Source organism: Lycium barbarum, chromosome 3, assembly GCF_019175385.1.
Source record: "Lycium barbarum isolate Lr01 chromosome 3, ASM1917538v2, whole genome shotgun sequence".
Taxonomy (NCBI): Eukaryota; Viridiplantae; Streptophyta; class Magnoliopsida; order Solanales; family Solanaceae; genus Lycium; species Lycium barbarum.
Window position 1 is genome coordinate 77,136,361 of NC_083339.1, and position 21,284 is coordinate 77,157,644.

The following is a 21,284-nucleotide window of genomic DNA, read 5'->3' on the forward strand; positions in this document are numbered from 1 at the left end:
TAAGGGTTCCATATTAATGGTTTCATCTGGCAATATCTAGAGTGCACCTTGATTTAAAATGCTGAAGTGGAGAGCATTTTAACTATTATACCCCGTATTTTTTACGTCGAGTTATTCATAAAAGAATCGACGCGAGTTAAAGACGGAACCCTTCCCGAACACGGAATAGAAATCCTTAATTTTTCAATTTTTATTAGGACATAAATTTGTTTATAAATTTTACTTAGTATAAACATATTAATGGAGATTAGGGATTAATTAACCATGATTGGATTATTAAGTGGGGATTGAGACTTAAATATTCACTAATTATACACTAGTGGCCGTGTGGGCCCCACTACCACATGACAAAATTAGATTTTTGCCCATGCTTGAGTTGGGGGGAAAAATGGTCTACTTTGTTGACCAAGTTCAGCCACTAACTCATTTCCCAACTCCACAAAGTGAACTTAGAGAGAGAGGCTCTCATCTTCACCAAGTGAAGGGAGAGAGAGAGCCACGGCCAGCCATGGCAGTTCCACCACCATTACACGGCCAGCCCTTCTATTTTTCTTACCATTAAACCCCTAAAGTGTTCTACACATTCACCATTATGTTTCAAGTGAAGGAGAAACCATAAACATGCCATGCAAGCTCTTATAGCTCACGGCCAGAACTTGGGTTCTCCAAGTTGATTAAAAAAAAATATTTTCTTCAAGAATTTCAACCCTTTGGAAGGTGTATAACAACGTGGGATTGATCCTAGTTAGCAAGAACAAGAATTAAATTCAAGGCACAAACTCTAGCCAAGTTGAGAAGTCAAATTGTCAAGGTAAGGTTTAACTTTCTTTTGCATGTATTAAGGGTGGTTAAAACGTATGGTAGATGTGTAAATATAAGTTGCATGTATGAAATTATGAATGTTGGTGTTGAAATGTTGTTGAAGCCGTAGGGGCTGTTTTAAGGGTGATTTGAATATGTTGTGCATATGTAAATGTGAATTGCATGTATGAAATTGTGTGTGTTGATGTTGAGGCATTGTGGAACCCGTAGGGGGTTGTTTGGTGTGGAATAATGGACTGATTTTATTTAATAATTATGGTTGTTGCTATCAAGATTTCATGGTAAAAAGAATGAAAAATAATTGGAAGGTTAAAGGTGAAGTTGTGTTGATATGAACATGTTGTGATTTTGTTGAATTGAGGCCGTGTAGTGGACTGTTTTGTGTGGAAGATAGTGAACTGATTTTACTTGGTATTTTGATGGTTGTTGTCATGAATTTTATGGTGGAAATGAAGGTATTTAATGGTTAGAATTGGAACTAAAATTGTTTGTGGGTTGTTGTAAGGTTTATAATGATGACAATGTAGCTTAGTTGCGTATGAATTGATGATGTAGTTGTCGTGTGACTGCTGGTCGTAACTTACTGAAATTATATGAAAAGAAGACATGAAATAATGTGTAAAAATTGTGTGTAGTTTGCTTAGTATGTTCGTAAGCGTTTGCAAGAATTCCGAATATCTTTTATGTTGATCGGTTAGGGACTGTTTTGGATGTGTCGTTGTTGTTCTTATTGAGCTTGGGAGGATTAATGATAGTTAAGAATATACATTGTATTTATGTTGTTTGGGCTGTTGTAAAGTTGTTACATGAAAACGTTAAGGCTACGGACTATTAGGAATAACTTGAGAATGTAGTAGTCGTATGTGGATCATTATTGAATGTTGTGAATGTGGGTTGTTTGGAATGTTGTGTGGGCTGTCCGGGTTGGTATTGAACGTATGATTATTGATGCTGGATTGGTTGTATGTAGTTCGTTTGGATATAAGGAAAACGTCGTCTAAACATCTAGAAAGGAGTTACTAACGTTAGAATACGTTTTGAATCTCCCCGTAGCTTAACCGTAGTTGTTGGCGCCTTAATATAGGTTGAGGTATTATTGGGCAGCGTGTACGTATTGTGTGGCGAATAAGCGCTAAAGGTATGTGAAGTTAACCCTTTTTTCTTTTTGGCATGATCGTTGTGAAATGAATATACGATATATACACGATTCCAAAGGAATTCCTATTCCTAGAACCACTAGGATGGCTAATGATCTTGATTCCCATAACTTATATTTTTTTTTTATATTTTGATATGTACATATGATTTCAAAGTTCCATTTTGATATAATCCACAGGGACATCCGAAAGGTATATGATATGACTATTATTTGAATTTGCAAACGATGGTTCGTGTTGACTATTCTATTGAGTCCTTAAAAATGTTTTAAATTGCATATAGTTTCTCACTACTCTGCTCGTGAATGCCTCAATATATCTTTCACCGAGTCCCGGGCCGGGTATGTTATCGTGCACAGTTTCACTGCATTGTTCACCGAGTCCCTCACTAGAGGGCCGGGTACGGTATATATATATGATGATATGATGAGATGATGATGAGATGATGATATGATGATATAATGACATGTTATGGCGGCCAGGAGGGCATATGATGACTTTATTCACCGAGTCCCTCACTAGAGGGCCGGGTACGATATATATGTATATGATATATGATATTGACAAGCATGATTATGTTTCAAAGGCAAGTGTTTTGGTATTCTGAACATTGTACTTGTTTCCTGTACTCCTTATTTCAGATATGCTCCTTTTACTGTATTTCTCACTTTACATGCTCAGTACATATTCCGTACTGACCCCCTTTCCTCGGGGGCTGCGTTTCATGCCCGCAGGTACAGATACGCGCTTTGGTGAGCCACCAGCTTAGGATTTCCCTTCTGCTATCTTGGAGAGCTCCGTTGTTCCGGAGCCCAGATTTTGGTATAGATCCTTTTTTATCTAAATATATGTATATGTTGTCTAAGGGTACGACGGGGCCTTGTCCCGTCATATTTCACTGTTGAAACTCTTAGAGGTCTGTAGACATGTATGTGGGTTGTATCCAAATGTGAACAGTTGTGTGTACGATTAGTATGCGTGTCCTATCGTTGCGACAGCCTTGCTGGCTTGCAGATATTGTCATGTTGTGGTAGCAGCCTTGTCGGCTTGCGTTTATATATATAGTTGGGACGTTCCCACATTTTATGACAGCCTTGTCGGCTTATGTACTGTGTTATCTGTTGATAATTGTGACTCCTCAGGAGACAGGTTGCCGAACATAGATGTACATTTATGCGACAGTTCCGAGACTATGTTTTGGTCGTTATAAGTTCCATATTATATTGTTGTGGACTGAATATATAGCTAACAGGTGTGTATACGAGTGCCCAGCTCGGGTACTAGTCACGGTCTACGGGGTTGGGTCGTGACATTAACATAATGTTCCAACAAATTCAGTCTTATCACGATGTGCCTGTTTTCAATCAATCCAATTGTAACTGGACCTTTTATGGAACATTGATCAGGAATCCCCATCCTTAATTCTTTAATGTCAATTATGTCATAAGAGAACTTACCCAACACTGCATATTGTAAATTCTCTTGTATGATAAACTTTTTTAAATTTAGAATATTTCCATGTCATTTGTGGTTCACCATCAATATCCACTACTTACTTAGGATGCACCAATTGTATCTCTTTTTTCTTATTCTACTTCAACAAATTTGCATATTGCACAGTTTGTGACATCGGAGGTGTCACGACCCGACTAGGGGCCATGACGGGTACACGGGACTAACCACCGAGCACCGCTCGTACTACTATTCATCATACTCATCCTGTGCTCATTCATTAATCTCATGCTTCTAATCATAGGGAAACCATTTTTACTTTGAAACATAATTACCTTTATATACATAAACCCCTTGGGCTATCAAAAGAATATACATATACAAATGGGAAATTGTGAGACCATACTACCCACACATACGTATCTATGAGCCTCTACTAGAGTACTAGACATATGGATAGGACAGGACCCCGTCATGCCCAAAACATATATACACACAAAATAGTAAATCAGTAGCACCTCCGGAATAATGGAGTGCTCTCAAAATCTGTTGATAGCTCCTACGAGTCTGGATCACCTCCCTGTCTACCTGTGGGCATGAACACAACGTCCAAAGAAAAGGACGTCAGTAGGAGCATTGTACTGAGTATGTATGGCTTAAATAAAATGAGCATAATAAAGAAATCATGAAACATAAGGTGAAAACATAACCTGCTTAGCCTTTAAGAGTAAATGCATTTTAAACATATCACATACATTGGCCTATCACATATATAATCCTCATTACCCGCGTCCGGGTACCATCATATGCCGCCCACTAGTGGTGTCATGTCCGTCCCTCTAGGCACGGTGTAATCATAAGCAGCCCGCATTAGTGGTGAAATGTCCGTCCATCTAGGCGCGGTGGAATCATATGCAGCCCGCCTTCGCGGTGACATGTCCGGCTATTTAGGCACGGTGGAATCGTATCATCGCATACATCTCATAAACTCATCATAAAACATACATTAGAGTCCCAAGATAATCTATAACCATATCGGGGTGACGTAAGGTCGAGAACCCTCGATTCTATTATGGGAAAATCATAATCATCGTACCTCACCTTGAAGGAACTAGTATCATAAGGTGGGTCTAGCAATAATAATTAACGTCATACCATAGGTTTTAGAATCTCTAGACTTAGGCTCCTCATTACCATTATCGAATTCAAAACGCATCTCTTATTCTTTGTCTCAGAAGGAACTCTATATAACGTTGACTCATATTTTCCGAAATATAAGAAAGTCATGGCAAGAAAAGGGAATTCATTTCATGAGGATTATGCCTTAGAAGGAAGGGACTAGCCTTACATACCTTTTCACTTGGCTACTCTATCACTTGAACGTTCTCTTCTAATGCTCACGTCTCTACCTTCAAGAGAGTCCATATTAACATTAGCTAATCGATCACATGAACATGCTTAACTAAGGCTAGAGAAAATTAGGAAATATTTCCTTTGTTTATACAACTTTCTCCATATCATATATCAACTTCCAAACGTCTATGATAACATTCACAATACCCTAAGCAATAATCTCCATTCACTTACATTATCCACATTTCCCAATTTCATTTCAAGTCATCCATAATCATGGTCATAGTGCACTACTACATTTACTCACATATAATGTTTATCCCATGTTCTCAATGTCATTTGTAACAAGATTCTATTCATAATACATCAAGAGTCATGATTCATGTCAACTATTATTCAAGAATACCATTGATTCTACATTTAAGCTCCATATTCTATGTTCTTCCATAATCCAAGTCTTTCAACCCCTCAATACCCTCAATAATAAGAAATAAACATAAAACTCACCTTAAACACTTGGGAACAAGCCTTGAGTCACTCTACTCCATTAGAATGGAACCCTTCACTTGCATGCCAAAGAAATTCTCACTCTCCACAAACCCTAATAGGCTTCTTAGTATATGAATCTCTTAGATCATGGCTTTTGCTCTTGATTTCTTGCTATATAGATTGTTGTAAAAATAGAGAGAGAGTTTTAGAGAGTTCTAGAGAGATATAGGGTTTGTTCTTGGGAGAAATAATGAAATAAAACATGGGAGCTTATATTGATAATCAAGGCTGGAAGCTTCCAGATATGCGGGTCGACGGCTCGTCAACGTGCGCCGTCGATTCTCCGCCTGAGTGGTCTGATCGCAGAACCACGTCGACGGTGCCAGGTGACGACTCGTCGACGTGTCGATAGTTCGTCCCTTGGGCCGTCGACGCTGACTGTTGTCAATAGTTTTCCTGAACTGCTTCGCTTTGCTCCGATTCGATTCATTTCACTTCCAATTTCCTCGAAATGTCTAAGAATACATACTTATACACCTGTACACATACCAAACAGAATATCTCATGACCAAAACTCTGGTGCGGACTACCGTACCGAAGGTATACACCACCAATAAGCCGAAATCTCTTCGAAATAAAATGGGAGGTGTAACAGGAGGACTTTTGGATATTAATGGATATCGCTAAGCAAAACTGTAGGCTCGGAGGTATTGATGATTTTTTTATTAGTATTTGGTATGGTGGTAGATGGTATGATGGTGGGACATGCGCTTGAGAGAGATTAGGTTTGAGAGGGCCAGAATAGCCACAATGGTGGATGTCCGCCGGTTGGATTAGCCATATAGGTCGCAGTAGGTGGTGTTTAACGGTGGCTAGGTTTTTTCTTTCTAGAGAGCTTTTTCTATCACATTTGAGGATACATACATGATGTCCGGACTCTTTGTGGTAGGTTACGCTAAAACACATAAAATCGATGAAATGGATGTTGTTATAATTGGGAAAATGCATAAAATTAGTCCGATTTTTCCTGTTACAACCTTCAAACTTGTGAAGGTCCTGTTACCTCTAAACTGATTTAAAATGATAATTTTTTTAATTCTTCATACACAATATGTACCCACATATATGATATATAACTAGATCTTATTTGTGCAGTGCCGGAACATGTAATCTCTTCAGAATAATTTCAATTATTTTTTTAATTGTATTCTTTCATCCAAGAAGTTTGGCCCCCCTCTAGTTTTTTTCACCTCCTTTTCAACTCACTTGACAATTGTTGTGTCTGCACACTCCATACGACGCGTGGGATAGGGAAAAGTTACCAAAAAAAATGTTTTATAGCATTTTTTACCATATGCATAATATATTTTATTTAATTACTAATTTTTTTTTCTTCCTTTTATTTATTTATTTAATTTGATTTTTGCTTCCTCCACCAGGATCGCCTTCATCTTCACATTAAATAGATTTGACGATAGAGGCGTAACTTTTTTTTTTAACCCCTCCCCACCAGGAGCTCCTTCCTTTGCTCCCTTGGTGACTCAAACTCGCAACCTTCGGGTTGAAAGTGGAGGACACTTACCATATGAGCAACCCCCTCTTGTCTATGTGAGGATATAATTTAAATAGGTGAAGGGTTAAATACTGCAACTAAAATTTTAAGTTGAAACTGAAAGAGACGTGACTTTTGGTAATTTTATTTATTTAGAGTACTTAGATAATAGAAAATGGCAAAACTCTAAGAAAATATATAAACAGAATTGGTGGCTTATGAAATATGTCAAAAGTCACTTCTTCTATGCCTAAATTTATTTATCTAGATATATAGATATTGCTTCAATATGGTCCCGATTTCTCTAATGTATTCATCTAAATGATAACTTGTGTATTTTTCTTGTTACTTCCTATAGAGTAATTAAAATGAACAAGTACAAGTTATGACCACAAAAAGAGAACCAAAAGCAGAACCATTCCCAATAGAGAATATTTGAATCTCCTTGAGATCTTGACTAGTAAGAACGTCAAAACTAGAACGTCAAAACTAGATCTTAACTACTAATGTCTTGTATTCTACAAGCACAACTATTATTCTATATTGGGTCTCTCCGTTCTCTTCTTTTTACCACCTGTCCTCTCGAAACGAGAAAAGAAAAAGCAATAACGTCGAAGAAACTACCATACAAATGGGCGTCCATAATTCATCTTAAACAACAAATTATTTCTCCAAATTATTGAAAGCATTGATGTGTTTTACCTGATTTGTTCTTATCACTTAAGAGATGTAATATCAATTTCCATATTTATACTCGGGCGTGGACCAACATGGATTGAGGGGACGGCGGCTAAAGCCCTGGCTTTTGTCACGCTCGTGGAACGTCATCTCTTTGATTGTGGTAGGCAGCGCCTTGAATCCAATTCTTTTTCCTTATCCCACAACATTTATATATATATTTCCCTTTGAACTCTTTTCAGAGAGTATTGGAATATTGGGTTTTGCATTTGTTGTCCAAATGCAGCCACAAGGCCTAGACAAAAAAGGGGCAACTTGCACGATTGCCTTATTCGGGGGTGGTATTTAATTTTTGCCCCTCAAATTGCTAGCCTTTAATTTTTGTCTTTCGTCTAAAAATTTATGGGTTCCGGGTACGAAACCCCGCTCAGTAAAATTTTTTTAAAAAAAATCGCAAGGCAGAATTTGCCTGTAAAACTCTATCTTAAGGCAGACAAAACTCTACCTTAAGGCAAAATTTGCTAGCTTATAACGCAGAGTTTGCCTTCAGGCAGGTAGAGTTGGAATCCAAAACTCTGCCTTGCGATTTTCTTTTTATTATTTTTGACTGAGTAGGGGTTTGAACTCCGAAACTCATGAGTTTTTAGGCGAAAGATAAAAATTAAATACCAATGCATTTGAAGGGAAATCCCCGCAAAAAAGGGATAACTGATGGCCCATTAAAATTAAATGTTATATTATATATTCACAAAATTGGAAGAGTTATTGCATTTATGAAGACCATGTGAAGAAATTGGTATCACCAAAGAGCTGTGTAGTCAGTAAAGTGACACAATAGCGGAAGCTTCAACATCGTATGACGTATCATGTATGCCATTAGCCGCACGTATTACATCGCTATAATCGAAACCACTGTTACGGGCACGAATTCATTAATATGAAACATTTTCATTAATTATAATGTCCTAGTCTAGGAAAGGATAGAAAAGTGATTTCATCGTAAGGTGTATTTGTATTTAAGCACATATATTTGTTTTCCCAGTTACATGAGCGGAAGTCCCTTTTTGAAATGTCGTTGCTCTCATATAATGACAGAAGGTCCGAAACAAAAATGATCTAATTTGACCAGTGTACATTAGTCATATATCTGTTTCAATTTATATAAACTTATTTCCTTATTAGTCCATGTCAAAAAGAATGATCCATTTCTATATTTAAAAATAATTTACCTTTATGCAATGATTTATACCCACACAAAATATATGTGACTCATTTAACACCGCAAAGTTTAAAAGTTTTTTCTTCTTTCTTAGACTCCGTGCCCAGTCAAATGGATTCACATAAATTGAAACAGAGGGAGTATATGTCTAAGACCTTATCGAAACCCTAATGCTCAAAGAATAAAAAGAAAGACAGGATACCATGCACTTGTTCCATTGCAAACTAGATAAAACTGATCAATTACGGGAAAAGAATTCCCTACAGGTTCTTGTCCCCCATTACGATTTCCATTTCTCGTCCACAGAATTTTCTTTTCCGGAAATTGAAAGCCACTTCAATTTCCTTTTATGTAAGAATTTATTACCATATGCTAGTAGGCTGCTCTCTTCCAAAGCTGAATCTTTCGAATTGGTGGAGCACTAAGGGAATAATTTTAATTTTCCACATGCTCTTTTCCATTATAAAACACACCCATTTCTTTTCATGCCAAGCATCAAAATTGTCAATTGTTCACTTCATTTACTTACTATTAAAAGGAATGGCTCAAATTCACAGAATTGAGCTGCAAGCTGAAATCAAATCTTCTCCAGAAAAACTCTTTAATGTTTACAAGAACAAAACCTTCCTCCTTCCCAAAATAAGCCCACACAAATTACAAAGCATTAAAGTGCTTGAGGGAGATGGAAAGAGTGTTGGCTCTATTAGGCTATGGACATACAATATGGGTAAGTTTGAATACGAAGGAAAAGGAAAAGTGGGGATATAATTCATGCATCTTTTCAACAAAGAGAAATATGATCGACTATGGGTTATAAATTGCTAAATTAGGTTGAAACTAATCCTCTAATTATAAGCTTAGTTTACTTCTATGAAACACAAAGTTGTATCATAGCAAATTAATATAGTTAGGTGTTGACATAAAATATGGATAAGATTTTACCGTATATGAAATGATTATTGCCGTAGTGGATATTCAATCTTTAACGACTTTAATCCATGCTTTCAGGCGCTCCAGTAATCGCAAAGGACAGGATTGACACTATTGACGAGAAAAACAATTCAATGACATTTGAACTTATTGGAGGTGAAGTCACCAAATACTTCATGAATTTTAAGGCTACTATTAAAGTGACTAATGAAGGTAATAGGAACTCGGTGAATTGGAGTCTGGAATATGAGAAGGCAAATGAAGATGTCCCAACTCCGTTATCCCATCTCGATTATCTAGTTAGCGTATCTAGAGAGGTTGATGCTTATTTGCCTCTTTAAATACTAAAACTCAAATATGGGAATTATGTAATGAATTGCCTAATTCTCTTCCTATTCTTATAAGTACAACTTTCATGGATTTGAGCTTCTTCGTGTATCTTGGTTATATCTTAGAAAGAAATGTTCTTGCATCTTGAAGCTTTCCTGCTTCTTCTCTCTCTCTCTCTCTCTCTCTCTCTCTCTCTCTCTCTATATATATATATATATATATATATATATATATATATATATATATATATATTCTGAATAAATAATATCCCAATGGAACAATGGATATCACTTCTTATGGAAGCTCTATATTTTCTTTGGAGAATATGGTAAGATTGGTCTAAGAGGGTAGAGCTTATTAGGACGTACTGTTTACTATTGCGTGCTGTTGAATGGTGGTAACAGTTTGTTACTTCTAGAAATTACTCTAAATAAGATTATAAATTCTCGTGTCTCAAACATTTATTTTATCACTCTCAATTCTCATATTATATTTTGCACCTTAATATTTGTTGTGATTTGTAATTGTTTAAATGGAAGGACTAACAATTTTGTGTAGGCTATCACTGTATTAGTCGACTAAGTCCAAAGAGTAGTCAACTGAATTTTAGCAGTTTTACAATTCAACCCCCGCCCTTCTTGAACTTTCAGTTTTTACACTGCACCTTTGAAACTCATCTTTAATTTGTATGATCACTATGTATGTATATTACCTTAATAGAATAAGTTGTTACTTAGATGAGCATTTTTAAGCCTAAAACTAATGTTAAGGGCATCAATAGGTGGAAGACAGGCATTTTTATGCCTAAAAATAACGTTAAGGGAAATTATGATCCAATAGGTGGAAGAGGAGTATTTTAAAACCATTTCTTATATGTTAAGGGTTTTTTTAACGCTTTTCCGTTCTTTATAATATTATAAGTTTATCCCTCAAATTGTTGATGTGTGGTATTATATAATGATGGAAAATAATACAATCTATCCAAATATTGTATTCATCAAAACAATACAATACAGTAGCATGTCAATGTCAATGTACAGAGAGGCAAAAAAGTAATCGGGAGCACTAGTATTAGGATCACCGAATAGTTAGTTTAGGCACGGGAAAGAATTTGAAGGAATATCAGGCCAACTTTGACCAAAGAGCTTGTTTTTTTCTTAAATTAACAGAACTTGTTAGTCCTATCACGGAGTTACATGAGTTCAGTGAAAAAGAGGATCTAATTTGATGAAACATCACCAGAAATCTCCACAAGAACAGCAGCCCTGCTTAAAATGATGAAATCTGTAATTATCTCGTATTGTGATATCTCGATTTGTGATCTTTGAGATGTGCTTCATTGTCATATGGCAGTCAAAGCAGATCCTAATGTTCTTGAATACACGTATAGTGGTTCCCTCAGGTAAGTTCAATAGGCCAAAGCAAACTGCTAACCGTTCACTGTGAAATAAGCATTTCTCTTTTGTTACCTTACCTGGTTCTGGATAAAGTACTGATGTTTTGGCTAAATTGTTAGAATCAGTCCGAATCTTTTGCATCAGGTTTTCCAATCTGCAATATACTTTTGGCATATCTATATGGCTTGTATCACCAGAAAAGAATCTATGAATCTTTGCATTCACCTCCACCCAGCTACAACCGGGTTCCTTCTGGACCAACTTAGACTTCATCAGCTCTCTTTGTTTGAGTGCATCACTTGCCTTGCCTGCTTCAACATACATGTTTGAGAGGGTGACATAAACAGATGCATCACCGGGGTCATGCTCTAATATTTTACTGGCCGCCATCTCTGCCAGTTCAAGGATACCGTAAAATTTGCAACCTGCAAGAAAAGGTCTCCAGATTGGAGCACTGGGTTCAATTGGCAACTTCTTTATGAATTTGAAAGCATTCTCTAACTGCCCTGATCTACTCAGTAGGTCAACCATGCAGCTATAGTGATTCTCTTCAGGTGGAATTCTGTAATCTCTTGTCATAGACTCAAAAAACTCTTTCCCTTGTTGAACTAAACCACAATGGCTACAAGCAGAAATAACAGCAAGGAAAGTAAAACTCGTTGGTGATACCCCTTTCTCCACCATCTTTTCAAACAAGAATATAGCCTTCATTGGATTCCCATACTGTGAATAAACTTTAATCATTGCGTTAAATGTCACATCATCTGGTGTAGATGTTAGACAGAAAACCTTCTCAGCATCCTCTAAATTGCCACATTGTGCATATGTTTCTATTAATGAGCTTGCCACATGCAGGTTCGTCTCAAACATCCCCTTAACTACCCGAGAATGCACCTGCTTGCAGATTGCCAAGGATGGCAGCGACGAACAGGCCTTCAGACTAACTGAACATGTATATTCATCACAAGCTATATCATTATTTAGCATCTTATGGAAGACCTCCAATCCGGAAGCAACCTCCCCATTGTGAACAAGTCCAGCGATCACTGCATTCCATGATGCACTAGATGCTTTATGTCCCATCTCCTCGAGCTGTCTTCTAGCATCACCCAGTTCTGCACATTTTGAGTACATATCTATGATAGCAGTCCCAACGAATAACTCTGAGTTCATTCCATGTTTAATTACCTGAGCATGAAGTGCGCAACCATAATCACGATATTCTGCAGAAGCTGCACATGCAAGGGCCACAGAGAAGGTGTATTCATTAGGTTCAATATTGTTCTTTCTCATCAAACAGAATTGTGTCAATGCCTTATAGAAGGCCTTTTGATGGTACAGTCCAGATATAAATGCTGTCCAAGATATAAGGTTCCTACTAGCAAGTCCTAGGAACAAATTCTCAGTCTCCTCAATCATTCTGAACTTGATGTACATTGTCAAAGCTGAATTCGCCACCACCGTAAGTGATATAAATTTCAGTTTTACATTTTGAGCATGCAACTGTTTTCCTACTTGAACAGGTATAGAAGGCCCTCCACAAGCAGATAACAATATCGAGTAGGTGTAGTGGTTTGGCGCGATATCTAGATTGCCCATATTGACAAAGAAAGCAAAGGCATCAGATAACATTCCATTGCTTACATACCCGCTAATCATGCTATTACACGAAGCAACATCAATGCAAGACATCCTATCAAATATCATCTCAGTACTCTCTATTTTACCACACTTGGCATACATATTAAGCAGGGCTGTAGCTACCAACTTGTTGAACCAAATAGCCGTCTTAATTGTTAAAGCATGGTATAATTCGCCAAGCTCAAGAATTCCTTCACTGCTACAGTATCTCAACTGATCAATTATATATTGCTCATCCATCTTATTGCTAGCACAACCAAAAGAATCCATCACAGACTCTCCTAATAGCTCATCACTTGCATCAGAATTTCTGAAATTGCCACTGCTTTCCATACCTATTTCAGCTTCATTTGCACATTCAGTGACATACAAATCTGCAACTCTTGTTCTTTTAACCATTTCATCAAACAGTTTGCGTGCAGCCAATTTATTTGAAGAATATGTCACCTTTCTCCATTGGACCGGCTTTAAGTTGCCATTTACAGTGAAAGACAAGGACCAAAAGATTGAGCTACTCATTTGGAGCTTCGAATTTACCGCAACAAAGTGAATTGATCCTTGTTCCTCTCGGTAAATAATTAACCAAGTGCTAAGCCTTTTGTAATATTAGATCAATTTTAAAAAATTAGGTACATAAAATATCTAATTTTGCGGAAAGATCATGGTCTCACATCCCCAAAATTAACACATAAATTCGCCTCTTACATACATGATAACAAACACTGAATGAGATAGAAATAAATTGGAGCATAGTGTAAGATGGGTCTTTTGGTAAAATAACACAAGTTATGATAGGGGTCAATTATCAGCCGTCCATTTATTATATCCAGGTGAAAGATAACACAACAAGATTCTTGAAATCAAGAACGTGCATGGATTTTGCATCTGTTCTATCTCAAAAGTCAGCAAACAATTTCAATTTTTTTCCTCTTCAAAATATCCTAAGAGAGTTAACTTCAAGACCCGTTTGTAGAATTGGGTATGGAATTGACTACAAACTCATGGCATTCTCACCTAGCTACAAGAAGAGGAAAAAATACAAAGATGCATTGGTAAAAGCAAGTAGAAAAGAGTCTCCTTATGATGTTTTAGGGGTGTCTTCATCTGCTACTGCTGATGAAATCAAGAGGGCATATCGCAAACTTGCTCTAAAGTATCATCCTGATGTTAACAAAGAGGTAAGCCAGCCCTTTGAATTACTCCCTCTGTCGTATCTTGCCCCCTCTTTGGATGGTGTTTCCCGTGGTTCATTAATGTATGATTTTCTAAGAAACCATGTTTATTTTCATTGTTCTTAAAATTATATGGTATGGTGTTGTAAACCCGTAATTCATTCCATGGTTATATAATCATGAAAAGTCTCAATTTTTGAAACCACGAATTTTATGATTTTTTCGTGGTTATGTATTTTATTTCTCCATTATACCTCCACCATCCACCCCACCCCCACCCTACCATTCACCCCTGCCCACGCTATCACTCACCCCCACCTCCCGCCACTCAACCTAACCCCACCCCCGCCCTACCATCCACCCCACCCCCAACTACCCCACTCCTCTGCCACCCACCCCACCTCCTGCCATTCACCCTAACCCCACCCCCGCCCTACCATCTACCCCACCCCCAACTACCCCACTCCTCTGCCACCCACCCCCACCAGCCCAACCACCACCCACTATCCCTCACCACCGCCCAACCCCAAACAACTCACCCCTACCCTCATCCCACACTACCACCCCTCTACCACCCCTACCCACTACCCCTCACCACCACCCAACCCCACCCCACCCCCACAACCACTCACCCCCACCCTACTACACACTATCCCCACTCTCATCTCACAATCACCCACCTCACACCACCACGCTTCCCCCACCCACTACCTACTTATTTTTTAAAGTTCCTATTTTATTCTTTACTTGAGTTTTATTAATATATATATAAATTATTTCTAATTAAGAGTTAAGGGTATTTTAGTAAACTTATAAGTTATTATACAGTACCATACAGTCAAACCAAACAATACAAATGTTATTAAACCACAACAAACGATACAGTCTATCCAAACATTGTATTAATTAATACAGTACAATACAATACAATACCATACTGTACCATACCATACTGTACATTAATGAACCACGGGAAACAACCATCCAAACAGAGGGTTAGTTTTACTGGACAGACACCAAGTTTAAGGAATAAAAGGAGACTTTTGAATATTGTGGTTCTAAATTAAAGATGTGTAATGTAGGATACTGTGATTTTAAATTTAATGTTTGAATTATCAACTTATTAAATATAGAAAGAGACACTTTTTATGAGACATATCAAAAAGAAAAGTAAGACACTTAAATTGGGATGGAGGGAGTAGTTTTTCATGAATTACTCTTTTCCGTGACATGTCTTTAACCCCATTTCGTGCAGAAGAGATGTTTGACTTGATAATTTTACCTGTAGGATGACCGTGATAGGATCTTTTTTCAATCAAGATTAATATGCCTATGCCAAGTGTTTAAGTTAATAGGACTACCACAGTTTATAAAATGATATGAATTCTGGAATCTGAAATTATTAAGTGGGCGGAATAAAAATTGTGAAATTTGGAAAAAAGTAGTGTTTGTTTTCAAGTTGAAAATAGTACTTGGAAATTGGAGTTGTGTTTGGACATGGATACAAATTGGAGTTGTTTTTGAATTTTTGTGAATGATTTGGAGTGAATTGTGAAAACAACTTTTTGGAGTTTTTCGAATTCCGGAAAATAGTAACAATTCTATGTCCAAATAGTTTCCCGGAATAAAATTCTGGAAAAAGTGAAAACTATCCATGGCCAAGTGAAACAGAAGTTTGGGGAAAATAGAACAAAGAGTTTTATGATTTGTTATTCTTATCATTTTGCTCTAGTCTCTAGGAAATGCTTCTGAACTGAATTTAGCCATTTCATAGCCTTGGGTAGGGAAGCACTCTCTCTGTTTCTGTTTGTGTTGTGTATAGTTTGTAACTCATTCTTTTGTGATGCCTTTCGTGGTCTAAGAATAGTCTGCCTTTGCAGCTGTGTTGATCTTGTTTGAAATTAATCTAGATTGAAACATTTGAGGCACTCCATTTCTGATGCTAAAAATCACCCTTTCCTGATGTCTGAAGTTGTGTTCGCAACTTTGTCATTTCAGATTGTTGTCAATCAAACTTAATTAGCAGAGTAAACTGCTGTCAGTATTCTGTATCTGTAGAACATGATTACATAAACTAAAAAACAAAACAAAGATAGCTCCAGTGTGCAGCACTTGAGGCATAGATCATCTGGATTTAGTAAAATTCTGCAATTATCAGAACTCGTGGATTGAGCTTGAAGGTCCAACTTTGGTAACTCTCTATACTGCTTTGCAAGTGATGTTTTTATGTTCGCAAAGAGGACGAAAAAGGGAGAAAGTTGTACATAGACTGGTACATAATCGTGATCGCTCAGCTTGTTGATTGTTTGTCACTGAAATATTCTCTGATTGATAGAATCTGTATTTTGCATAGCATAAAGCAATACTTCCATGGGATCAAATTCCCTTCCTTCTGCTCTAGTGTATATATGTAGGCACACACACATACATATTTGCAGAAGTGGCGATGGCTAAAGTGTCTGAAGTTGTTTAGATGTGTTGGTATGTGACTTGACACTGTTTACTGTTTGAAACAAGAAGAAGAAAGAAAGGTAGTGATGATTAGGGATCGGGGTCTTGAATGTGGGTTCTTCTCAACTTCCATACTACTGCTTGTCTTTGTGGATGTCCTTTTACTCCTTTTTCAAGTTTTTGGCAGTTAAGGGTTGAAGAAGTGTAGTGACTTATTTGCTGCTTTATTTCATTTCTACAAGTTAACTTTTATTCCTGTTGGGAGAGGCTGAGTTTCGTGCTGAGTACTTCCTATTGGTAGTGCTATCACAGCTCTTAGCCTTGGGACGATTCATAGAATGAAGAATGTTAAGAGTATTCAACCTTGAAATAACTAAAATGTCGTAAGAAAGACGACATTTGGCATTGTTGCCAGCCTTCCCATGCTTGCTTTGTATTTTACTTGTCCACCCAGGGCCAGGATTAGCACTAGAAATAACAGAAAATGGTATCTAGCAACAGAAATTCCACATATACTGCAACACGATTTATTTGCGTTAGGAAACCAACGGATCATATGTTAAATTACCTTTACTTTTTCACTTTGTTTGCATAATCCTTGTTAACGGCAGGAAAAAAAAAACAGATTTCCTCAAGTTAAAATGGGGAATAGGAACTAACACTTTTTTATCCTTCTGAGCGAACAAAACCTGTTTTTGTTTAAGTACTTCAGACTTGTTTGATGTCTTTCTGTACAGCACAATGCTCAAGAAAAGTTTATGAGGATTAAGCATGCATACAACACACTATTGAACTCCAAAACCAGGAAGAGATATGATTCTAGAAGTGACACATCAAGTTATTCATATTATAGTGGAGCAGAACAAGGTAGAAGTACTGCAGATGAAGAAGACTTCTATAGCTTTGGTAAAACATCTTTGCCATTTGTGATATATGTTGCTAACTAGTACTCATGTTTTGTTAATAAGGGTGTATGTTTATGTTCAGACATATAAAATATTAGTTTTCTACAAATAGTCCTCGGCGAAGCCTTGTAGTGAAGCAAAAGCCATTTTACATTGCCATCTCGAAGTCAGGAGATAGTTCAAAACCTCTATCATTTCTGTCCTCAAAGAGAACTAGATGACGTTTATAAGATTTATAACATGAAAATGGTTAAAGTATCTATCATCCATTAATAAATCAACTAGAGTGTGTATACTGAAATGCCTCCAGTTTCTTGATTGTATGTAAAGTTTACGAAAGAAAGCATTTAGATCGAACTTCTGAAGGATACATTTGTTGACCTTATAGGCACCAGCTCACAAAGTAGAACGAAAATCTTACTTTATGAGGATTGAGGTCTAACCTTTACCACGACATTTAGCTCTTCAGGCTTCCCCCACTCCCCAGGCTTTTATAGACAAACATCAGGGGGAAGCTCCATCGAAATAACTAATTCAATCGTGGATGACCATTCTCACCAGAGAACCTGATTACTTGATTGTTTAATAGAGTTGGAGCAATGGTAAAGTTGTCTTCGTGTAACCTATAGGTCACAGGTTAGAGCCGTGGAAGCAGCAACTAACGCTTGCACTAGGATAGGATGTCTACATCACACACCTTGAGGTGCGGCCCTTCTACCCTGGAAACGCGGGATGCTTTGTGCACCAGGCTGCCCTTTTTGGATGTTTGAACCCGATGTTGAAAATTGTTTGTGGTACCTCAAAATAGTTACATGAGTGATGACACCAATATCTTGAATATAGCAATACTTCCACCATACAACATCCAAGCATAAGGTCATTAACTTCAGTGTTCCAGAGGTTTCACCTACGATATCCATGCTAACAAACCGTATGATTTCATTAAACAAAAAGAAAGCTCAAAAATAAAAAAATAAACAAGAAATATAAAGCAGAAATATACATTAATCTGTTCAGTAAGGCTTTTTTTTTTTTTTTTTTGCTTTACATTCTTATGATTAACCCCTTCATGCTGCAGGTAGCTTTTTCAGGGATGCTCAGATAACAATAGGTAGATTTGCCCATGGCTGCTAAATATACAGTATCCGTATCGTCAATGTGCTAGGACATTTTTGTATGTATAGCTTATCTTGCAATTAAAGAGTTACGTGGTTCTCAAGTCTAAGTTCTTTCTGCAGCGGACTTCTTTAAGGATCTCCAAGAAGAATTTCGGAATTGGGAGGCAAATGTTGATTCCGGGGGAAAACCAAAGAGTCTGTGGGAAGAATTGGCGGTAAGAATTTTATAAATTCAACTTATGAAAAAGAAAAGCACAATTGAGAAATGTAGAAATGGTAAATTGCTATTTCTTCTTTTCTCCTTTTAATCATTTGCCTCTCACCACCCTGTAGGTCTTAACCTTTATTGTCTCTGGGTCCAGGGGGTTGAGAAGGTTTCCTTGGATGTGAAAATCGTTTAACTATTAGAGTTGGAAGAAATTGTGGTACTTTTACTTTGCACGCGATAAGAAAGAATCAGAGTTTGCAATTTGATTGTTGACAGGAAATCGGAGAAGAATTTGTTGAGTTTTTAGAGAAGGAGCTTAATATAACCGATGCAGAGGTTGAAGACGAAAGCAACAATGAGGGACGCCGGAAGGGCAATGCACAATCTGGAACAAACGCAACTGGTAATGCAAAACAAAACAGGACAGATAATGATAGCAGTATTGAAGAAAATATTGATGATATTGAAGCCGCCCTTGCCCAATTGAAAAAGGAATTAGGTCTCTGATGGGATTGAATTGATACTCCTTGCAAAGAAGAGCAATGATATATCGAGCAACATCTTTTTGGTTGTGTCTGGCTGTAACTAAAATGGTTTGAACATGTACCAACTGAAAATCACAAAGGTTTTGCTTTCTTGTCCTAGCACACCTGTTGCTATTGACAAAGTTTTTGTAGTAGCCATGGAGAACTGGCTGCTGCATCTTTCGATGTCTTGGAAGTATCTAGCACTAATATATTTTTTTTAATGATGTATACATTTGTTATGCACTTGATGCTTGGACGAGCACAATGATTTTGTTATTGCACGAGTTTAATAGCAAACACGGATATACTGCACACTAATTCCCATACGGTGGGTTAATTTTTGACGGTATACTCCTCAACCTACTGCCATATGATTGTTCATAGCAGCAACAACAACAACGGACCCAGCGTAATCCCAAAAAGTGGGGTCTATGATTGTTCATAGTGTGAGCCGATATTCAGCAAAATGAAAGATAAGCTTTCTGGGTAGTTCTGTTTTGTGTTGTGTATTGGTTAAAACCCATAGAGCCAGGTAGACTAGTTAGTTGGTAAGACGTGGCGGTGGGCGATAGATCATCCGTGAGTCAGCAAGTACAAAATACCGGACAGGTGTCTGTGGCCGGTCGGGGCTTTAACTAAGCTCACCGTTTCCGGAGGAAAAGACTACAAAGAATCCGGGGACACATGTCAGCCCACTGGTCAAGTGCATGCAGTCAGCCGTTAGGGAAGATCCCAGGTCTTCCTCCAACATTTATCACTCTTTATTACTCTTTATTGTCAACGTTCATATTAGAAATTAATAGGGCATGATTCGTGGATCATGCAAACCCTAGCTTATCTATAAATAGAGAGCTTCATTTTCATTGTAAGACATTCTGAATTCGATAAGCAAACAAAAATACTTACCATTTCTTTGTGATCTCCAATCTAGGGATGGCAGTGGGGCGGGGTGGTGTGGGTTCAACCTCAAACCGTAAAGATCTCAACCCGCCCCGCCCCGCCTCGCCTCGCATAACAAAGTTTCATGTTTTCAACCTGCCCTACCTCAACCCACATAAACTCGCCCCGCACCGCACCACATAGTAAAAAAAAAAAAAGTTACTTTTAAGAGTATTAACTCGATGGTAAATCTTCTTCCGATTTGAGAGGTCATTAATTCAATGTCCACTACTTTCATTATTTTCAGCTTGAGATAATTTCTTTCTAAATTCAGCCTTTGACAGTAATTACTAATTAATATATTCACTTTTTTGTCTTCTTTAATATTCCTTATTTGCTTTGACTCAATAGCTGAAACTCCCTGTACAAATGAATATAGATACATATTAGGGGAGACACATTTATATGCACTGTTGCTATATTTTTGTTTCACTGGGATGATTTTAATTTGGCCTCCGAAATTTATGATCCTATATTTAATTAGCGAAAATTGCAGGCTTCAGACTCTGAAATTTATGAAGCCTGCAATTTATGATCCTATACTCAATTTATATGCACTGTTGCTTGAAGATAAGTTTGCTGGTTCAATTGCAAAGCTTCTCAACTTAGCTACTTATTTTGATTTAAATTTATTTTCTTAAAACATAGGATATCAGAATTGCGAAATGTTTGAGTGGATAAGTGATAAAGGCGATACATTCAAGTTGAGCTATTCTTGAGTTGTCTTTCAGGGCTCGTTTGGTATGATGGATAAGCAAAAATAATCCTGTGATAAAAATTTAGTGCCGCCTTATTCCACGTTTGGTTTGAATAAAAACTCGGGATAACTAATCCTGGGATTAGTTATCTTGGGATTATAGTGTTTTTTTATCCCACGTTGAGGGTGGAATAACAATCCCGGGATTAGTTATCCCAGGACAACTAGTTTTCTAACCAAACGAGCC

At 37.4% G+C, this 21,284-nt stretch overlaps 3 protein-coding genes across 5 annotated transcripts; 2 read left to right on the plus strand and 1 right to left on the minus strand.

The window, feature by feature from the left end:
- The first annotated feature begins 9,012 nt into the window (after positions 1-9,012).
- Positions 9,013-10,124, plus strand: LOC132631578 (MLP-like protein 423). Its single transcript, XM_060347170.1, has 2 exons — positions 9,013-9,449; positions 9,731-10,124. Exons 1-2 carry the CDS (start codon positions 9,092-9,094, stop codon positions 9,991-9,993), a joined length of 621 nt encoding a protein of 206 aa, XP_060203153.1. The 5' UTR covers positions 9,013-9,091; the 3' UTR covers positions 9,994-10,124.
- Positions 10,125-10,955: 831 nt separating this feature from the next.
- Positions 10,956-13,548, minus strand: LOC132631576 (putative pentatricopeptide repeat-containing protein At3g23330). The gene has a single exon (XM_060347166.1). It carries the CDS (start codon positions 13,537-13,539, stop codon positions 11,218-11,220), a length of 2,322 nt encoding a protein of 773 aa, XP_060203149.1. The 5' UTR covers positions 13,540-13,548; the 3' UTR covers positions 10,956-11,217.
- A 75-nt stretch (positions 13,549-13,623) lies between these two features.
- On the plus strand, positions 13,624-19,698 carry LOC132631577 (chaperone protein dnaJ 20, chloroplastic). 3 transcript variants are annotated; one of them, XM_060347167.1, is made up of 5 exons: positions 13,624-14,198; positions 17,381-17,549; positions 18,627-18,659; positions 18,787-18,881; positions 19,151-19,698. In XM_060347167.1, exons 1-5 carry the CDS (start codon positions 13,809-13,811, stop codon positions 19,379-19,381), a joined length of 918 nt encoding a protein of 305 aa, XP_060203150.1. In that variant the 5' UTR covers positions 13,624-13,808; the 3' UTR covers positions 19,382-19,698. The 3 variants fall into 3 exon arrangements, with proteins under 3 accessions (XP_060203150.1, XP_060203152.1, XP_060203151.1); XM_060347169.1 differs by lacking the exon at positions 19,151-19,698 and adding an exon at positions 19,000-19,143; XM_060347168.1 differs by lacking the exon at positions 18,627-18,659.
- Positions 19,699-21,284: the final 1,586 nt, after the last annotated feature.

Excerpts from the sequence above, each read along its gene's own strand:
- LOC132631578 (XM_060347170.1), top strand. The coding sequence starts at position 9,092 with ATGCTAGTAGGCTGCTCTCTTCCAAAGCTGAATCTTTCGAATTGGTGG. Across the intron at positions 9,450-9,730 it reads GCTATGGACATACAATATGG|GCGCTCCAGTAATCGCAAAG; the intron begins GTAAGTTTGAAT and ends CCATGCTTTCAG.
- LOC132631576 (XM_060347166.1), bottom strand. The coding sequence starts at position 13,539 with ATGAGTAGCTCAATCTTTTGGTCCTTGTCTTTCACTGTAAATGGCAAC.
- LOC132631577 (XM_060347167.1), top strand. The coding sequence starts at position 13,809 with ATGATAGGGGTCAATTATCAGCCGTCCATTTATTATATCCAGGTGAAA. Across the intron at positions 14,199-17,380 it reads ATCCTGATGTTAACAAAGAG|CACAATGCTCAAGAAAAGTT; the intron begins GTAAGCCAGCCC and ends CTTTCTGTACAG. Across the intron at positions 18,660-18,786 it reads GGATGCTCAGATAACAATAG|CGGACTTCTTTAAGGATCTC; the intron begins GTAGATTTGCCC and ends TTCTTTCTGCAG.